Source organism: Oryctolagus cuniculus, chromosome 11, assembly GCF_964237555.1.
Source record: "Oryctolagus cuniculus chromosome 11, mOryCun1.1, whole genome shotgun sequence".
NCBI classification, from domain to species: domain Eukaryota; kingdom Metazoa; phylum Chordata; class Mammalia; order Lagomorpha; family Leporidae; genus Oryctolagus; species Oryctolagus cuniculus.
In genome coordinates, this window is record NC_091442.1 from 13203270 (window position 1) to 13223443 (window position 20174).

The 20174-nt window shown below is 59.2% G+C and overlaps 1 protein-coding gene across 1 annotated transcript in view; it reads left to right on the forward strand.

Moving 5' to 3' along the window:
• Positions 1-20174, forward strand: part of CDH22 (cadherin 22) — a 117352-nt gene that overhangs the window by 51189 nt on the left and 45989 nt on the right. The window contains exons 2-3 of the mRNA XM_051844977.2: positions 691-1307; positions 10653-10947. Of these exons, the coding sequence (XP_051700937.1) occupies positions 1050-1307; positions 10653-10947 (553 nt within the window). The 5' untranslated portion in view covers positions 691-1049. The remainder of the gene's footprint in view (positions 1-690; positions 1308-10652; positions 10948-20174) is intronic.

Sequence of the window (20174 nt, forward strand, 5' to 3'; positions counted from 1 at the left end):
GGGGTGGGGGAGGCCCCTCACCTCCACTCACTCCGCCTGTGCCCGAAGTTCCTCCATTACAGCAGCGGGCCTGTCCCCTGTAAACACCCACATTAAGCCATTAGTCATCATCATGGCTTGAGTAGGCGTTAGTCCCTCAGATCCCTTTTTGCTGAAAGCAGGATCTGATGCGGGAGGGAGAGATGGATTGATCTGCAGCGCTGTGCTGGCCCGGGGGGGAGGAGAGGGTCTCCGGACTCGGGGAAGCTGCAAGCTCAGAGTGGCTGCGCCCCTGCCCAGCGCCACAGGGCACTCCGGTGCTCCCGGTGCTGCCAGGGGAGAGCAGGAGTGGCCGCAGGCTCTGGGAGGCCCTTTCTGGAAACATGAAGAGAGGGTGGTCCTGGGAGCTGAGGCAACTGTGCCCGCCCCTGCCCGTGTGCCTGGGGTTCGGGGTTGGACCCCTGGGGAGGGAGGGGCCCGTGAGAGGGGCAGGAAGGGTGGAGGAGGGTGGGAGTCGAGGGTGGGGGGTAGGGGACAACCTGCCAGACCATGGACTCCAAGAAGTCCCGGCACACCAGGGTCACGTACACCGCGACGCACGGCGCCACGCCCACAGGACGCGTCTGAGAGGTACCCATAGGGTGAGACGCGGGCCCTTCTCGCCCACCCTCAACAGAGCGCCCCCTCCATGTTCTCTCGCTTCTCTTGCAGGCCTCAGATGGATCAGCACGGGCCCTAGTTCTGCAAGCAGGCGCGCACGACCAGCCGGCCCGCACCCGCTCTGCGCAGGGACCATGGCGCACCGGAACCGTCCGAGCCGCCGAGGGGCCGCCTGGTGATCCGGCCGCGGAGTGGCGAGGGGGGCGCGGGCGAGGACCCCCGGGGTTGTCCATGCCCCGGGCGTGGCCGCGCCCCCGCCCCCTCCAGCCGGGCGCCCCCGCCGTGGGACGGTGTGCAAGGCTGCAGACTTGGCCACCATGTGACGCGGCGCCGCTCTGCCGTGCGACCGAGCGGCGGCGCCCTGGTGCCTCCCGTCCAAGCTCCTGGGCCCGGGCCCGCGCAGGGCAAGCATGAGGCCGCGGCCCGACGGCAGGAGAGTCCTGGCGGGAGCCGCTCTGTCGCCCGCGCTGCTGCTGCTGCTGTTGCTGCTGCCGCCGCCGCCGCCGCTGCTGGGACGCCCGTGGGCGGCGGGCACGCCCGCGCCGTCGGCGCCCGGGGCTCGGCAGGACGGCGCGCTGGGCGCGGGCCGCGTGAAGCGCGGCTGGGTGTGGAACCAGTTCTTCGTGGTGGAGGAGTACACGGGCACGGAGCCCCTGTACGTGGGCAAGGTAAAGCAGGGCCCTGGGGACACGCACGGGCGGCTGCAGCGGAAGCCCCCGCCGCCACGCCCCTGCCGTCTAAATCGGGTCCTGGGCGCCTCCTGCCTCCTGCTGGTCGGGAGCCCCGCCCCCACACCCCCGACTCCTGTCTCTCGTCCGCTCCCCTTGGCAGCTCAGAGAGGCTGGTGGGTAAACCCAGCACATCGCATGGGGAGATGCCCGCGGGATTCAGAAACGCGCTCATGGATCTGGTCGCTTCTGCACACATGCCCTGGCCAACGCCTTTCCTGCCACCCGGCCTCAGGCCCACGGCGCATCCCATCGCCCGCGGAGGTGCGGAGATCGGCTCCCCCTCCAGACTGGGAGTTTGATGCCCCAAAAAGTCCTGCTGAAGTCGTTCCGGGGGCCCGCAGCCTCCTGCCACGCCAGGCCGGCCAGATGTCCTAACTGGGTGCCTGCTGAGGCCTGAGGCCCCTGTACCTTTCCTTTATAGCACTTTATTTAAAAAAAAAAAAAAAAAAAAAAAAAAAAAGATTTATTTATTCATTTATTGGAAGGCCAAAGTTACACACAGAGTGGAGAGGCAAAGAGAGAGAGAGAGAGAGAGAGTCTTACATCTGCTGGTTCACTCCCCAATTGGCCGATCCAAAGCCAGGAGCCAGGAGCTACCTCTGGGTCTCCCACATGGGTGCAGGGGTCCAAGCACCTGGGCCATCCTCCACTGCCTTCCCAGGCCACAGCAGAGAGCTGGATTAGGAGTGCAGCAGCCGGGACTTGCACCGGCTTTACCTGATCGCCACGGCGCCGGCCCCCTTCGTAGCACTTCAACCATGCCTGTGTATGATTGTGCAGCCAGTGTGCGTCTCCCCATCCGCCCGGGCCTGTGCACACCGGGAACTCCCCAATGCTTGGAGCAGAACGGACGAGAGCTGCCCACTCAGTCCCTCTGAGCAAACGCCGGCCAACCCGGCTAGAGAGGGCTGCCTGGCCGTGGGAGGAGCTGAAATGGACTACCGCACTCTGCCCCGTCCCTGGGCCACTCGTGTGAGTTCGGAGAAGCAGTTGTGCAAACCTGGCTTCTGCTGTCTGGGGCTTCCCCAGAGTTGGTGGAGACTCACTAGGGCATCAGAAGCCCCACAAGTGGCACTGAGTAGGCATTCATTCAACCGTGTCTCTTGGCTGGCTTCGTGGAGGAGGAGACACCTGAACTGGGCTTTGACATACGAGTAGGAGTTTGTGGAAGCCTGAAGGAGGCTGGTTACTGGGAGATGTGTCAGCCGTTGAGGTGTAGGAGTGGAGGGTACTGTAGGGCATGGCAGTGGGGTTGTCCCCAGAGACAGTTCTCTGACTGTTGCTGAGATGTGTGGTCAGGAGACCAACTCCAGGGCTTCCTGTGTGCTTAAATGAGTCTACGAATTGGAAGGCAGAGCGGTTTTGAGTCTCAGGGATCAGGATCCTGGACAAAGAGAGAAGTCTAGATGTCCGCCTTTGGGTCTGCCTTGCAGGAAACCTGGATTTTCTCTGGTCTGGAGACAGTGGGCCCCCGTCCTCAGCAGTGCTCCCCCCACCATGCTGGTGGCTGGAGCTGGCAGCCACCGCTGAGCACAGTGAGGACTTGGCTGGTGGAGCTCAGACAGGTTCAAGGTCTTGGTCAGAGCAGCCAGCACCCACGCGGCAGAGCCGGGGACCGCTGACTCACGGCAGGGCTGTGCGGTGGCAGGGCCGTGGCATGGGGCGTGGGGCTACACACGGCCAGGCACAGGCAGTGGCTACCAGTGAAGCAGGCAGGACCCGGGCCTTGGAGACAGCCACTCCTGAGGGTGAGGCCCGGTTCAGCAACCCATTCCCCATGGGCCCCGGGACCAGTCATGCACCCTCAGAGAAAAAATACAGGGCTCAAGGCGCCCGCTTCCTAAGGCTGCCGAGGACCAAAGAAGAAAACAGCGTGGGAAGTGGCAGCCCCGGCTGGTTTGTTCTCCGATGTTTTTGTTATTCCCATGTCCAGCACTTAACCCTTACCTGGCGAGGTGGAAATCATCGCTGCCTTTGTAAGCGAGGAAGCCAAGGTCAGAAGGGGCAAAGTCACAGAATGGGCGGGGCAATGGGTCTGACGACGGGAGCCTGTGCAAGTTGGTCGGCTATTTCTTTTTTTAAGATTTATATGTTTATTTGAAAGGCAGAGTTACAGAGAGAGAGAGAGAGAAAGAGAGAGAGATCTTCCATCCGCTGGTTCAGTCCCCAAATGAACCCAGTGGCCAGAGCTGTACCAGGGTAAAGCCAGGAGCCAGGAGCTTCTTCCAGGTCTCCCACGTGGGTGCAGGGCCCAAGGACTTGGGCCATCTTCTACTGCTTTCCCAGGCCATAAGCAGGGAGCTGGGTCAGAAGTTGAGCAGCTGGGACTCGAAGCATTGCCATTATGGGATGCCAGCATTACAGGCAGCGGCTTTACCTGCTGCACCACAATGCCAGCTCCACCGAGTTGGCGTTTTTAGGCCCGAAGGAAGAACCCAGCCTGATTCTTCAGACCTCTCCAAGGACTCCAGGCTGGGAAAGACTTTGATCCAGGAAGACCCAGGGAGACAGGAAGGGCTCCGACCCGTGGGCTCTGATCAATGTCGGAGCGGGAGGTTCCCCCAGGCCCCTCAGCCCCCTTGTCTGCCCAGCAGTGGGGGCTCTGGAGAAGGCCCCCCAGCCACCCGTGTCCTGAAAAGATGAGAAAAACCGGTGCTGACTCACTGCTTTCCCCAGTGCCCACCTTGGCCTGAGTCATCTCCGTGGCCTGAGCCCAACCCGGCACCCGTCTCCTTGAAGCATCGGCTGTCGGTGATTGGATGGCCCTGCTAAGTCCATTCATTGCAAGAAGGGCCCGAGGCCCAGAGGCAGAGACCACGCCGTGCAGCACAGAACCAACCCAAGAAGCCTGGTCTCTTGGCACGCGCTCTGTGGCTCTTCGCTCACTGCCACGGTCCGACATTCAGCATCTGCTGGGAACCCAGCACCGTGCCGGCTCGGGGAGGAGGGTCTTTCTCGCCCCGCTGCAACCTCTCAGCATTGCCCCCGCTGTCCTGGGGCCTCACTGCCGCCTGCTCCCGGGGCCCCTGCTGTCTGCCTCCCCAGGCCACCTCTGCAGAAGCCCCCTGCAGGGAGGAAGCCGTTCCCACCTCTGCAAACATTCGCCGGACGCACACGTTCATGCAGAGGTGCTGTGCGTGCTCCGGGGGCTGCCTGGGCTCCAACCCCGGCCCTGCTGCTCGCGGTCACCTTCATCTCCATGCCTCAGTTTCCCCGTCTGTGAGGCTCCTGCTGGGACCCACCCTGAAGGGCCGTGGTGAGCGAGCGTTCAGTCCATCAGTGCAGGGTGAGAACCCAGTGCTACGGCCGGCTCCCAGCCCCTGTGGGGCAGGTAGCGGCTTTCATGGTTTTAAATCTGGCCTGATACAGCTGTCACTTTGCACGTACCCTCTCCAGGGGGTGGGGAACATCCGCCAGCGGGCTGTATGAGGCCCACAAAACCCTTTGGTCTGGCCCCACCAAGGCAACCTTGGGCAGGTCTCAGAACTCAATAAACCCATAGCAGGCTAGTTTTTAAGCTGACCATTTTGTATGGCCCAGGAATGATGTCATAAGTATCCCAATGGCCCCAGCAGGAGCAAGGTTCCCCAGCCCCAATATGAGGATACTGCAACCCCCTGCCCCAAAACCCAAAGGCCTTCAACCTGCTCTCCGGGTTCCTCACCACCCCAGGAAGAGGAGCGTGGGCTCCCAAGAGCCACCTGTGCTCTCTGCAGCTGAGCCCCGCGTGTGCACAAGGGCTCTGCATGCACACACACGTGTGCGTACACGCGCATTCATACCACGCTCTCCCGCTCTTCGGGGAGAAAGGACTTCTCCACGGTTCCAGTTAATTCACTGCTTCCTGGCTCCCCCCCACCGCCGCCACCCCCACTCCAGGGAGCCGCTCAGAGCATCGGTCCTTGTCGGATTCCAAAGGTAGCTTAGCAACAGCACCATCACCAGTGAACCCCGGGCGCCCAACGGTAACCTATTTTACAACCGCCTCCTCCATCACTCACCGCCAGGCTCCTGTCTGCACCCACAGGAACCGCTGGGCCGCGAGGTTGTCGCTGTCGCCGAGTCACCACCCTCCCCCCAGCTCCCTCCACGGCCTTGCCCCCTTGGCATCCCCTGGCCCGCCCTCTCCCCTCCCCTTCACACAACACCCACCCTCGAAGCACCCTCCCAGCATCTCCATAAAATCTGGGTACTTTGACTAATCCCTTTTCCGAACTGTAATTTCCCCCGAGGCTTCTGTCAGTTGGATGTGGATTTTGTAGGATTTTTAATTTTTTTTTAAAGATAGAATTATGGGGTCAGCACTTAGGACCGACTCCTGTGGGCGGTGAGATCTATTTTAGATATACGGCAGGATTAAAGTGGGGAGGAGAGCAGATTTAATTAAGTTGCTAATATTTAAAGAAAATTGATGAACTCCTGGTTTACGAGTAGCACAGGCGTGAACAGACCCCTCACGCTCTGGGGGAAGCTTTTTATTTGATTTGCTTTCCGTTTAAATCTCGGACTCGTTTTATTTGCGTAGCTGCGCTGTCCGTTTAATTGTCTTTAATAAGGAAAACGTACCTCTGCTCGCATTTGATTTTGATTTAATTAGGAGGAAGTAATTAATGGCCTCGTAAATCCCGTTTTTTAGCCCCCTGGGATGAGAAGCCGTCACTCCCGTGTTTTTCTCCTTGTTTATGATCAAGGGCTGGGGTGTGGCGGCGGCGGGGGCGGGGGGGCAGGAAGGGGTGGAGGGGGTTGCCTCTCCCAAGTTGGCCTCACTTGATGCAGTGGAAAGAACCCCGGCCGTGGTGTGAGACAGACTTAGGGACTGTCTCTTGTTAGCTGTGGACCCTCTCTGGACCTCAGTTTGCCAATCTATACAATGGGGAGAAAATGACCTTGATTCACAAGGTCATGGTGAGGTATCGGTGAGGTGACGGTCCCCGTACCTGCAGCACACGAGCCCCTGCGTGCCTGGATCGGACGCAGTGACTGGGGCCTCCAGAAATCCCAGGAGGCAGTTGGGGAGTTCCAAAGACGGTCATGTGTTTCATTATTAACTCAGTAGGCTGGGCGCCCGGGAAATGGAGATGAGTGGCTGTGTGTTCACCGTGTAACCTCGCACTCACGTGCCTGCACCTGCACACACACACGCACACATCCGACTCTCCCACTCCCCCGTGTTGGGGCACCTGCACGTGCGGGAGGCCGTGCCCTGTGGACTCAGGGGAGGGTGGAACACAGGGCCTGTGTGTGGGGCACAGGGACAGAGTCGGGTGACAGCTCTGCAGCCCAATGGGAGGGCATCTGAGAGGGCTGCCTGGAGGAGGAAACAAGCTGGGTCTGAAAGACAAGAAGGAATTGCATGCGTGATGGCCCCTGGAGCTCCAGCGGGGCAGGATTTGAGTCTGGGGTTCTCGTGCCAGCAGATGAGGGGACTGTGACCCCACAACCCCTCCCAAGATCAGGACGGGAAAAGGGGAGGGAACCCAGCTACACTGAGCACCTACATGTGCCAGGAGCTCCCGTCCGTTATCTTGCGAGTCTTCAGGATCGGTGAGGCAGCAAATCAACCCCACGCGGAGGCCACGCAAGCACCGGGCAGCGGCAGAGCTGAAGCCGACCCGGCCGCTCCCAGCGACACAGCCCCCACGCTCTTTTCCAGAGGATGCGATGGAAGCTCAGAGGGAGGAAGTCACGGAGCCTGCTGCCAAAGGCTGGGGCTGAGGCCACTGCCCCCCCCCCGCCCCCCCGGCAAGCTGAGAGCTGCAGAGGCACCGCCCGCCCTCTGCAGCCACGCTGACCTGGGCCTGACTCAGTGGCCTGCCCTGGAAAGTGGGGATACGTTCACATCCTCCCAAGGTCAAGGTGACTTCTGCAGACAGCCCGCAAAGCTCGTCCGCCGGGGTAGGTGCTCAGTGAAGGAGCGCACCGTCCTCTACCTCCACCCACAGCTGAGACTCTGAGAGCCAGAGGCCCCCTCTCCAAGCCTGCCGGAGCCAGGGCCCGGGCTGGCCGGGCAGGCAGCCCACACCGGCGGCTTTGCTCTCTCCCAGGCCGACCGGCCCTGTGCGACTCTGCAGTCCTGGGAGAGCAGCCGCCGGGCCCAGTGTGAGCTCCGTGTCATACTTCACAGAAGAACACGGATGACATCACCGCCGGTTCCACTTCCTCCTCCCGGCGCCTCACCCCTCGCTGATAAGTGAGCCCTGGCCGAGGTCTGACTTAAAAATGTCAGGGAGACCTGATGCCAGCCCAGGAGACAGAGAGGGAGAGAAACAGCCACGGCCACGCTGCTTGGGTCCTGCTCTCACTTAATCCTCACCACACCAGCCCCAGGGAGGGCTTGCTCTGGTTGCTGGTGTGTGTGTGTGAGTGTGTGTGTGTTGTGTGTGTGTGTAGAGTGACCAACACTGGTGAGCGGTGGAGTCAGAAGCGTGGCTGCTTCGCTGTGGGACGGAGCAAATGCCTTCTTCCCTCTGCGCCTCGGCTCTCCCATCTGAGAAATGGGAATGATGACGCTTCCTAGGGCAGTGGCAAAGGCTGCTACCACTGTAGCCGTTGCAACAAGCCCTCCAGGTGGCGTCTGCTGCTCCACGCTGCGAAGAAATGTTTGCCGATGTCACAAGCGCACAGCGGCTCTGCCTGGGAGGGGGTGCAGCCCCCACCCCCGTGGGGAGACAGATCCACCTTGTCCCAGCTCACCTTCCCTGGGCCAAGCGTTCACAGCAAACAGGAGAGACGGGCGGGTCTCCCCATCCCCGGCGCGGCCAGTGATTCAGGGCCGACATCCTGAGATAATTTTATTGGGGGCATTAAACTGAGTTATGAGGTTTTTACAATGCAGCCACTTATGAGAAATCTATTAACAGTAACTGGACAGGAAGGAGGCTTCTCGCTGGAGCCCAGGACGGGCATTAATTGGGGCAATCTATAACAGGACGGGGACCCGGGAAGGTTCCACCAGACGCCTCCCTTCCCTCCCTGCAATTTCTGCTGAGAATCAGCAGAGTCGCCAAAAAGAGAGAGATGCCCATTAATCGGCTAATGAAATATGAAAATGTTTATGGGCCATTCAATCTTCCAAATGGCACTTCTATAATCCACCTTTCAGACACAAAGTTCCCCCGGCAGAATTTACACCCCGGCTCCTCCGACGTGGCAGGGGTGAGCGTCCGTCCCTTCCTGACCACGGCGTCCACACCTGCTCTCCCCCCGGCTCGGGAGGCTGGGAGCCACACAGCACCCTGGCCCCAAAGGGGCTTTAGAGGCTCTCTCATTTGCTCCCCGTTGCCACAGAGGCAGGGAGCAGGAACCCACCCAATGGCCCCGGCTTCCTGGGGGTCCACTTCCCTCTGCTCACGGCTGCTTCGGAGATGTGGGCATCGGCGGCTATGGTCTCAGGTGTCTGTCTTTGCAAGAGCTCGTTCCTCCACCCAGAGAGCTCAGTGCAGTGGAAGCAGCCTGCTGGTGCCTGGATTAAATGCCGGTTCTATACAGTTAATGCCTCGTGATAATATAACAACACGCCGGCCACGGCTGCCACGCACTGGGCTCTTACTGTGTCCCAGGCAGGGCTGATCCCAGCTGATGGAGCCGGGCGGGCTGTGAAGTGGTGAGAAACCTTCACACCTGCAGGGGACAGTCCTCTCCCGCACCCCACCTCGGGGCCCCTCGGAGTCAGCAGCCGGAGGGTCCGTGCCTGGCCCGGCAGGGGCTCCGCTGCAGAACCGCTCTGGGCAGGGCCCCGCCGGCTGCCTGTTAAATGTTGGGGATGTTGCTGGTACCAGGCGGCCTCCAGGGCTCTCAGCTCGGCGAGCCCCTCAGCGCCTCCCGGAGGGAGTCGCTGTCCTGACTGCCATGTGCCAGCAGGGGCGCCTCGAGCCCCCAGAGGACGAGGACGGCCCCGCTCCAGCGCCGGAGCGCAGGCTGCGCAGGCAGCTCCTGCATCGCTGTGACCCTGAGAAAAGTCCCGCACCTCCAATCCCAGTACAAAAGGGGGGGATGGGGAAAATGAGAACAGCAAAGTCTGCTGTAATAGGGTGTTTAAAAAGAGTCCTGGGGCCCGTGTTGTGGCGAAGCAGGTGAAGCTGCCACCTGTGACACCAGCCTCCCATATGGGTGCTGGTTCAAGTCCCGGCTGCTCCACTTCCGATCCAGCTCCCTGCTGCGGCCTGGGAAAGCAGCTGAAGATGCCCAAGTGCTTGGGCCCCTGCACCCACGTGGGAGACCCAGAAGAAGCCCCTGGCTCCTGCTTTTGGTCTGGCCCAGCCCTAGCTATTGCATCCATTTGGGGAGTGAACCAGCGGATGGAAAGTCTCTCTGTGTCCCCCTCTCTCTGTAACTCTGCCTTTCAGATAAATAAATAAATATTTTAAAATAGGTCAATAAATAGTCCACACTAGACGAGTGTGCCTGGCACCCAGTAGGTGCTTAGCATGGCACCCAGTAGGTGCTTCTATAATCTGCCTCTTCACCCCTGCCCCCTCCGTATGCCAAGTCCTGAGCCTGCCTCTCCATCTTCCAGGGTGGGTCAGGTGCCCCCATGAGCCTTTGAGGGTTGGAGCCAAGGGAGAGGTGGACCTGGACCTCGCAGCGAGGTCCCGCGCGCGCACCCTGGGAGCTCGTTACCTGCGCGAGCTCAGAGCTCCCCCTCACCCCCGCCTGCCCAGGCAGAAGCTGCACTTTAACAAGCCCCCAGGTGATTTGCATGCACGTTCAGGTTGCAGAAGCGCCGGCTACAGCGATCCTACAAGGCCGAACACGATAAGGATGATGGCTTGGTGTACTGAGAGATCTTGCGGGGGACTGGGAGGTGGGGCATCTTGAAAGCTTTCTGAGCAGGTGGCATTTGGCCACACCTTGCAGGGGGCATGGGCCTTCAGGGGCTGAGAAATAAGGACAGGAGCCTGTGAGCAGGAGCCTGGGGGCTCTGGGTGGCCAAAGGCAGAGACGAAGCGGTGGCTCTGGACTCCTTTGCAGTGGCAATGGGGAGCCACGGAAGGGTCGCAAGCAGGGGAGAGCGTGCCCGGTGCTGGCTCTGAGGCTGGTAGCCTGGCGCAGAGTGGAAGCACATTACAAGGGTGGGGCTGGAGCAGGGAGAGCCGCAGAGGGCTGGGGAGACGGCCCAGGCCAGAGTGAGGCGAGTGTGGCTTCCGGGCCTCAGTGCCTGCTTGCAGACGTGGGGCTGTTGCTGGAGGGCTGGCTCTGGAGTGGGTCCTGGTGGGACTGGAGGCAGGAGGCCGAGAGGGCCGCCTTTGCAGCCGGGCGCCACCTTGCTCTCTGCCTCTGCAGATCCACTCGGACTCGGATGAGGGGGACGGAGCCATCAAGTACACCATCTCAGGTGAGGGCGCGGGCACCATCTTCCTGATCGACGAGCTGACGGGCGACATCCACGCCATGGAGCGGCTGGACCGTGAGCAAAAGACCTTCTACACGCTTCGCGCCCAGGCCCGGGATCGCGCCACCAACCGCCTGCTGGAGCCCGAGTCAGAGTTCATTATCAAGGTGCAGGACATCAACGACAGTGAGCCCCGCTTCCTGCACGGCCCCTACATTGGCAGTGTGGCTGAGCTCTCACCCACAGGTGGGCCGCGGGCCTGGGGAGGGGGGTGAGCCTCCGGGGGGGTGCACGCTGGCTTCTGAGTGCCACTGCTGGGAGGGGCAGAGCCGAGCCTCGGGGGAGGGGCAGGGTTGCCATGTGAGCTCAGGTGCCCACTAGGGTCAGGCGTGGCCAGGTACAGACAACAGCTGCACCCCTGGACAAAACCGGAGCCGGGCCCCAGTCACAGCCGTGGACACAGCCCCCACCACATATGAACCTGCACGTGGACTCACTGGGACACGGTCACACACACGGCCCAGCTTGGGGACACGGCCCCTCCACAGGCAACATCCAGATGTGTCTCACAGCCAGGCACAGCCCTTCACGGAGACTCAGCTACGCACAGACCCAGGGCGGTCCTTGGCCACAGCCACCATGTAGAAGCAGTCGCTTCTGCGTGCCCAGCTACACACAGGCTCGCCCGCACCCAGGAGCGGCTGCAGGGGACGGGCGCAGCCTCACGGCCAGACACAGCCACATGAACCCTGCACAGGCACAGACAGGCCAAAGCCTTGACCAGGACTTACCGCCTGGGGCCCGGCCGCAGGGTGCAGCTGCGGGCTTGCCCGCCCACTTGCCTGAGCAATATACACACAGCTTCGCTTCACGGCCCACGAGGGAGCCCCAGTTCACCAGGACCCAGGCGCCTGGGCCATGGGCTGGCGCGGAGCTGGCCGAGCCCTAGGTGCAGGGTCAGGTGCACCTGCCCAGCTGTGGCCATGCGCTCACCCGCTGCTGTGCACACAGAAGAGAAAGCACAAAGACTTCAGACACAGCCACACTCGGAACCTGCTGTCCACACTGCACTCGGACCCGGGGACTGGAGGCTGGCTGACTCCACCTCCTCCTTCCCACGTGGGCCCCCAGGTCTGAGCCCGTGCTGTGTCACTGACTCCCTGTGGCCACAGGCTTGGCTCTGCCTCTCTCCGGCCCTCCCTCTGGCCTCACCCGTGTCAGACGCCGAGGATTCCTGGGTTCTTGGGGCAGGGTGCAGTGAGCCCCAGCGTCACCAGGTTGAGCCAAACCTGGCAGGTGGATATATACAAGTGTAGGCAGCCAGGAGAGGAAGAGGAAGATGAAGACTGGAGAGAATGGGGGACGCGAGGGATGGCGGGAGAACAGGGAACAGCAAGGGCGTGAATGTGGGTGTAGGCCAGTGCACGTGTGTGCCTGAGGAACTCACACATTCCACATGTGTGTGCAGCTGTGCACATGCATGGCAGCCCGGGGCACTTCAAGGCCTGTGCAGGCGAGGGTTGTGCTATGTGCCTGTCTGAGTGCATGCGTTCATGCATTTAACAGCTATGTGTTGAATACCTACTGTGTGCCAGACACTGGGGTCCCAGTGGTGAAAAGGCAGGCAAGACTTCCTATGCTCCCACAGGGCCCATTCTGGCTAAGGAAGACAGACGATAAGCAAGTGACCAAGTAGAATATTAGTTCTCGAAGGCCCCTCTGCAGAGGAGACACTGAAGCAGAGACCTGAAGAAAGTGAGGGTATGGGCCCCGGGAGAAGAGCATTCCAGGCAGAGGGAACCATCCATGCAAAGGCCCTGGGGCTGAACTCCCCCAAAGGTAGCAAGGCGGTCAGATCATCAGCCCTGTAGACCATAACCAGGGCTGTCTTTGCCTGTGAGATGGGGTGGCTGGGAAGTGAGCCCAGGGCCTTGTTGAGAAGAATGACGTGATCTGACTTGATGGTCACGGGGTCTCGTGCCCCGTGAAGCACAGATGGTGGGCTGGAACGAGAGGGCACCAGGGGTGGTGTTGAAACGTAGGCTTGGGGGCATTTGCTCACCGGTCGGCTGTGCAGAAAGCAAATTCAAGGATGGCAGCTGGAATGTGAAGCTGAGCAGTGAAATGGGTGGGACTTCCGTCTCTGAGGTAGAAGGAGTTCCTCTGGGGGAGGGAGGGAAATCAGCCACACTCAGGACGCTGGGCGGCCGAGCGGAGGCCCTGAACACCCAGCCGGCGTGTTGGTTCAGCGGAGGTGGGGGCAACAGAGATACATCTGAGATAAATTTCAGAGCCTGGCAGGAACTTAGAAATGAGCTGTGCAGGTGGGGGCCTTGGGGCTCTGGCGAGGTCACACTGCGGGCCCCGCCCCCGCCTCGAACTCTGTCCTAAGGGAATGTGGTCCTGAAGGACTCCAGGGGAGCTGTGGCTTGGCCCAGGCAAAGTGAGGAGGTGGCCCGGGCAGACGTGCAGTTGTGAACTCTTCCTCTGTTGCGCGGAGGAGAGTGGCTGGGGCCGGGGACTCCTGGGGGAGGGGGCGCGGAGCGGGGAGCATCCCCACTGAACAGACGGGAGCGCTGAGGCTGGGGGCTCCCACAGTCCCGTAGCAGGTCAGGGATGGAGCCGGACGCTGAGCGCAGCTCTCAGGCTGCAAGAGTGGAAGGGGTCCTTGCTTCACAGAAGAGAAACTGAGGCCAGGGCAGGGGCCTCCCCGGGCAGGAGGCAGAGCCAGACCCCAGCGGGAGTCCCAGCCCAGCAACTCCCAAATTCCACCCCGGAGAAGGACGCCAGGCAGGGGACCTCAATTTGGACCAGCTGGGAAACCCAGGATGGGGGGGGGAGGCAGGAATTAGATGAATGCATTTCATTTGAACAACTTTTTGAAGGGGCAGCGGCTGCGACGCTGGGTGCTGGCAGAGACTCTGGGTGGCTTTGAAAATCAGTCACAATTACCGAGCCTCCTGATCTGGCTGCGGAGGCGGGGCCGACAAGCGGCTTGGGGTCGGGCAGCTCCGAGATCAGAGGGAGCAGAGACGCAGCCCGGGACATGAAAGGCAGCGGCGCTCGCAAATTAAAGCCCTCCCAGCTTAAAAGCGGAGGAAGTGAGCCGGGGGCCGCGTGGAGCGGCGCGCTGGAGGAGGGGGGCTCGGCTGCTACGCTGGGCCTATCGCGGCCAAGCAAATCCCGGGACGGTCGGGAGGCCCCACCCCCACCACGTGGCCTTGGGCAAGCCCCTGCCCCTGTCTGGGCCCCAAGTTCCCTTGTGAGCCTGGAGGGGGCGCGCTGTGGCCGCAGGTGCTCACTGCGTGCCCACTACCTGCTAGGTGCGGTTCCGGCCTCGGCTATTCCAAGGGGATCTGAATCCTAGACCAGAGAGAGACGGGGAAGAAACCACGTGTGCTGAGCCCAGCTGTGGGATTGCCACGCACTGGGGGGAGGTGCCCTGTTCCATACAGGGCCAGAGAAGGCCTCTCTTTTTATTTATTTATTTTAAAAAGATCTATTTATTTATCAAAAGGCAGCGTTATAGAGAGAGATGCAGACGTGGGGGGGCGTGGGGAGGGGGGACTTCCATCTGCTGGTTCACCCCACAAATGGCCACAATGGCTGGGGCTGGGCCAGGCTGAAGCCAGGATCCCAGAACTCCATCCGGGCCTCCCGGACAGGTGGCAGACGCCAAGCACTCGGGCCATCCTCTGCCGCCCTCCCAGGCGCAGGAGCAGGGAGCGGGGTCGGAAGCGGAGCGGTGCGTACAGGGCACGCCAGCATCTCAGGTGGCGGCCTAACCCACTGGGCCACAGCGCTGGCCTCAGGGCTCTCTGTATAAGAGGATGAACAAAGACCCAAAGGGGGAAACCAGCGAGCTGTGCCAAGCAGTGGTTCTCAAGCGGGAGAACTTGCTAAAACACAGACTGCTGCTCCTCCCCCACCTCGACTTCTGACTCAGTAAATCTGGGCTGTTAGGATTGTTTGCGTTTCTAGCAAATTCCCAGGGGAAGCTGGTGCTGCTGGTTGGGGGACCACACGTGCGGCAAGAGGACTGTTCCAGCCAGAGGGGACGGCAGGTGCAAAGGTCCTGAGGCATAGCGTGCTTGTCATGTTTGAGGGAGAACAAGGAGGGCCATGTGGCTGAAGACGAGTGAGTGAGTGAGGGGACAGAGGCGGTGCCAGAAGCCGGCCCTCAGAGGACTTGGTGGCCATGCAAAGGTTCACAGTTGTACGCTGAGATGGGGAGCAGAGGACGGATGTGAACCAACTGGTATTTTTGAAAAATGACTTGTTGGTTGTCATGTTGAAAATGGACTCTAGGAGATGAGGGTGGGAGCAGGGAGGCGAGGGTGGACGGTGGCAGGTGCTGAGGAGAGGTGGCATCTGGGTGCCTGTTGATGGTGGAGCCAGCAGGGCTGGTGAGGGCTTGCACACCGGGAGTGAGACCCAGAGGAGACGTGGGCAATCTGAAGTCGGGGCCTGAGCAGCTGCACACGAAGGAGACTGTTGCAGCCCGAGCGAGTTTGCAGAACTCGTTCGTGGGCACGTTACAATCGAGATGTCTCCTGGAAACCCAAGTGGAGATGTCAAGGGGACAGATGGATTTATGAGGCTGGACCTGAGAGAGCCGGGCCTTAGATGCAGGGCATTGAAAGCCAGCAGCAGAGAGGGGGGATTTACCGCTTGGGGCTGGATGACGTCAACAGGGGACGGAGTTTTGGTGGAGAAGAGCTGACCTGGATGAGCCCTGAGGTGTCAGCACCTGACTGGGGGACAGCAAGGGGGCTCTCAGGGGGCTCCCTGATAGGACCTCACCCAGCTCATCTCCACCCTCCACCTGCTTAGCGAGCCAACTGCGTACGAGACTGTTCTCGGCACAGAGGGCACAGAGATGGGACATTGAACTCAGCGTGCGTTCATTAGCCCCTGCTTTCTTCTGGGCACGGCAGGGGACATAAGCAACAGTAACTGAATTAAACCCACAAATGTCTATGAGCGCCAGCACCTGTTAGAAGCAGGTCCTCTAGCACGTTTGGCTCCGAAGGGATGCAGACATGAGCCCCCGCCCACCCAGCTCAGCAAACGTTAGCACCTACTTTATAGACAGCCCTGCAGGACACGGGAAATAAGTAGCTGCTTTTCATTCAGTGAACAAGTATTGAGCTTTCCATGTACGTGGCGCTTTGCCAGGCATGTGGGGATGCACGGGTGAGCAGGACGCTGCGCCTGGCCTCAAAGGGCTGCGGGTCACTCTCCTCACTTGTGCCAGATCTGAGCTATTGGTAGCGGTTGGAGGGGAGTGTCGGGGTGTCTAAGATCTCGCTGAGGCTCAGCAGAAAAAAATGCTGCAATGGACTAGTGATGTCTACCGCAAGCCGAGGAGGGAGAACGTGGTGGCCTAGACACCATAGAGTGGGCCTTGCCGGGCCAGGGGGGGCTGCGGCTCAATCAACCATGGAAATGGGTGGGGCAGGGCCGCAGCCGCTTCCGCCGGGTTCCGTTCCTCTGTGCGCAGCATCTGTGGCAGACAAGAGGAGCCTGCTTGGTAGTACACCCGCGCTTCCTGGGACAGTCGCTAAATAACAGCTATCAGCCAACACTGCTTTCACAGAGCTATTTCCCTTTATCCTCACAATCCCGAGAAATAAGCAGGGCAGGTTTTACTGTCCTCATTTTGCCGATGAGGAAATAAACGCAATGAGAGGCGGTGGCTTGGCTGAGCTGCCACGGGAAGCAGACCCAGAGCCTGTAACCTGAGCACGCGTTCCCGGGCGTGGTCCCCTGGGCTTTCTCTGCGGGAATATTCACGGGCATTTCTTGCACAGGACCTCATGGCTGGAAAATCGTGTTCCTATCCTTCATCCCATTTCTTCCTCCCAGAGACTCTCTTGAGTGGTGACACCCCCATTTTACAGCTAAAGAGACTGAGGTTTGGGGGGACAGGGAAATAGAATTGGGAGACCAGAGCACGCCGTCTGATGCCAGAATCCAGTGCCTGGGAGGATGCGGGCAGAGAGGAGGCAGCGTGCTCCCCTAGGGGCTCATTTGGACAGGGCAGTGGCAGGCTGGGAACTTGCCATCGTCCCGTCTGCAGCTGGAGAGCGTGTGGCTCAGCAGCCCTCAGGCCCAAGCCAGGAATCAATCGCTGGCCTCTGCAGAGACAACTTCTAAAGATGTTTTTAATTAAAGTCCGGGAAGATCTATATGTGCAATATCTCCTTGCCTAGCAACGGCACTGGCTCTCACCACCCAGGTTGGGGAGAACAGGACAGGAGCTTTCACTGGGGGGAGAGGTGGTGGAGATGAGCAGAGGCCCCATCCCTTGGAACCGGTCCCTTGGCCCAGGAAATCTGGGTGGGGAGGGGCACATCCATATTTTGTTGTCTTTTCTTGAACAGGCATGAAGAACCCTGTCCAGGCCCGGCCCAGTACCCACACTGCCACTGCGTCCCCAAGGGTCTAGCCAGAGTAGGAACTCTATAGGTGTTGGGTGAGTGAGCGGGACTGAGTTGTAAGCACACGAGTGCACACTTTCTGTAACAGGTAGAAAGACACTTGAAATGCTGCCAACCCAAATGGACGAGGTCACCAGTCAGTGGGGCAGGGCCTCTTGTTAGTGCTGAAGTAGCATAAGAGCTTGTGGGTCCCAGTTTGGGATGGTAGGGGAGCCCTCTCCCCCAGAGGACATAGTAGGCGCACACCCAAACACACATAGGGGCCGCCTGTCGGGCAGGTGCAAGGCTCGGGTCCATGAGGAAAGAAAGTGGCAGGGGAGTGTGCCCAGGCGTTCCCTGGAGACGCTGGAGAAGGGTGTCTCCAAGAGCAGGGTCCCTCACCTCATCTCACTGGGCCTTTTTGCTCCTTGCCCCTCCCACGCCCCATCCCACCCCCGCTGCTTCATTTCAGTCTCTGTGTTCTGGCCCCGCCTCTCTGTGCCACCTTCTCTATGTCACGTGTGTCCGGACCTGTGCCTCCCCTCTAGCCTGCAACCCCCAGCCCCTGCATCTCCTGCGTGTCATTCATCTACATTAGGCTGCCCTGACTGGGCGGCCGGAAGCAAGGTCAAGGCCAGCCCAGCCAGCAAGCATTATAAGTGATGATCTAAGAGGGAGTTGGGAGGGGCGTGGGGGACAGTTTGTTTCCTGTGTAATCTGAACGTTCTCAGGGACTCGACAAGTGGTTTTTAATTTTTAATACAAAGCATTCCACGCAGTGCTGGCAGCAGCAGGGGGTGGGACTCGTTTTTTATAAATGTTTGAGAAGCTAAATGTGAGCTTAGGGTTTCCCCAGGCCCAGCAGGGCAGCAAAGGGAGGTAGGCAAGAAACAGGATGATGATAATTGCCAGCATCTTCATCACAGCGATGCCTGGTCACCTCGGCAGAGGACTGCTCTTTTCCAAAGTGCTCCGTCTCTTTCATCTCTTCCCGGGGGACAGGAAGAGGAAAGTGTTCTCTCCATTTTACAGGAAGGGAACTGGGGCCTGCAGAGGTCGGGTGGTTTTCCTGCAGACAGCAGAGGAGAGGTCTAGAAAGAGAATTTGTGTCCACTGCACTCCTCGCAGCACCACCTGCTCCTGGACTCAGTGGGGCTCCTTCTGGGGACTCTGGAGCCCAAGTTTGGGGCTGCAATTATACCTCACAGATAACAGAGTTAAAGGACAAAAAAAGAAGGAATTTTGGCCTGGGAGCCAGGGCCTACCTAGGTTCTGCTTCTGCTCCATGGTGTCAGAGCCACTCAGGTAAGCAGAGATGCAGAGGAGGCCAATGCCCTCTATCCTGATGCTCGACACCCAGGGGTCTCCTACTCAGGGCCAGAGATGCAGCCCCAGCTGCCTTCTGACTGCTCAAAGAAAGGAGAAAGGAAGGATCTTGTCTTGAGCATCCATGTCCAGCCACTTAAACCATCATCTCTGATCCTCCAAGCATCCCAGAGAGGCAGAATGAGCCCTTGTAATGCTCAAGAGAGGAAAGAGACCAGACAGGCAGAGACTTGACTGGGGCACAGGGTGAGGAAGTGGTGGGATTTGATTCCAAAGCCTACCCAGTCTCCTTGGAGGAGCGTCTCCCCTGAGGGGTGCTCAGCATCTCACACTGACTCCAGCCAGCAGGGGTTCCAATGCCTCTTCCCGGCTGCTACCCCTGGGCATCAACCTCAGTACAGGCTTGGTGGGCCTGGGAGGGAAACCTTCTGTCCAGACAGATCTGGGTTGGGATCTTTCCCTACAGCTGACTAATGATGTGACCTTGGAAAGTCATCAAGCCTCTCCATGACTCAGTTTCCTTATCAGACCATCAGGAGTTGGGCTGAGAGCATCAGTTCTTAGCCCAGGAAGCACTTTAGAATCACTCTGCAGCCTGTAAAAATAACCTTGCCTGGGCTCCACCCCAAGAGTCCTATTTAATTGGTCTCTGCATCAGTTTTATTTTAAAGCTCCCAGGAGATTCTAGTGTGCAGCCAGGTTGGGAACCACTGATTTCTGCACTCTCCAAGGACTAGCCTTTCCAAATCCAACATTCCAAATGGATCCCTGGGCCCTGAGATCCTGTTTGCCAAGAACCAGACAGGCAACCCTTGTTCCCGCCCGCGTTGAGACTCTTGGCAGCTTAATAGGACTGGACATCAGCACCATGGACAGCGTCCCTCGTCCCCACCCATCCCAGCCCTTCTTCTGGACGTCTGACCTTGAACCGGCTGCCACCTACTCATTTCCCTTCTCCTTTCTTGCAGTGTCTCCTCTCTCACTCACCTACTTCTATTCCAATTGACCCCTCCTCTTACCTGTAAGTCAGGATACATCACACTCACCTAGGTTAGAATTCTGCCTCTCCACTTCCTTTCCAAAAGAAATCGGCCACATACTGTCCTCGGTGCTGAACATGGAAATCTATTTGATTTCTCACAATGATCCCGAGAGTTTAGTAGCACTATTACCTCATTTCATAAGTGAGGCCATTCAGCCGTTACTTAACTGTACTCATCCATTTCTCCATCTGCAAAGTGGAAATCTTTTCTTAAAAATTTATTTATTTGAAAGGCAGAGTGACATACACACAGAGGGAGAGAGATCTTCCATCTGCTAATTCACTCCCCCAAATGGCTGCAACATCCAGGTCTGGGCCAGGTTGAAGCCAGGAACCAGGTGTTCCATCCTCATTTCCCACATGGGTGGCTGGAACCCAAGCACTTGGGCCATCTTCTGCTGCCTTCCCAGGCATTATCAGAGAGCTGGGTCAGAATCAGAGTAGTGAGGACTTGAACCACATTCCAATATGGGATACTGGTGTCACAAGTGGTGAATTAACCTACTGCACCACCATGCCAGCCCCAAAGTGGAAATCTTAGCAGTTATTGTAAGGTTTAATGTGTAAGTTCCACAAGATAATAAAGATAAAGGGCTTATATCATAGCATCTAGCACGAAGTAGTTATTTAATAAGTGGAATTTATCATTATTATTGATGTTGAATAATTACATAAATTAATTA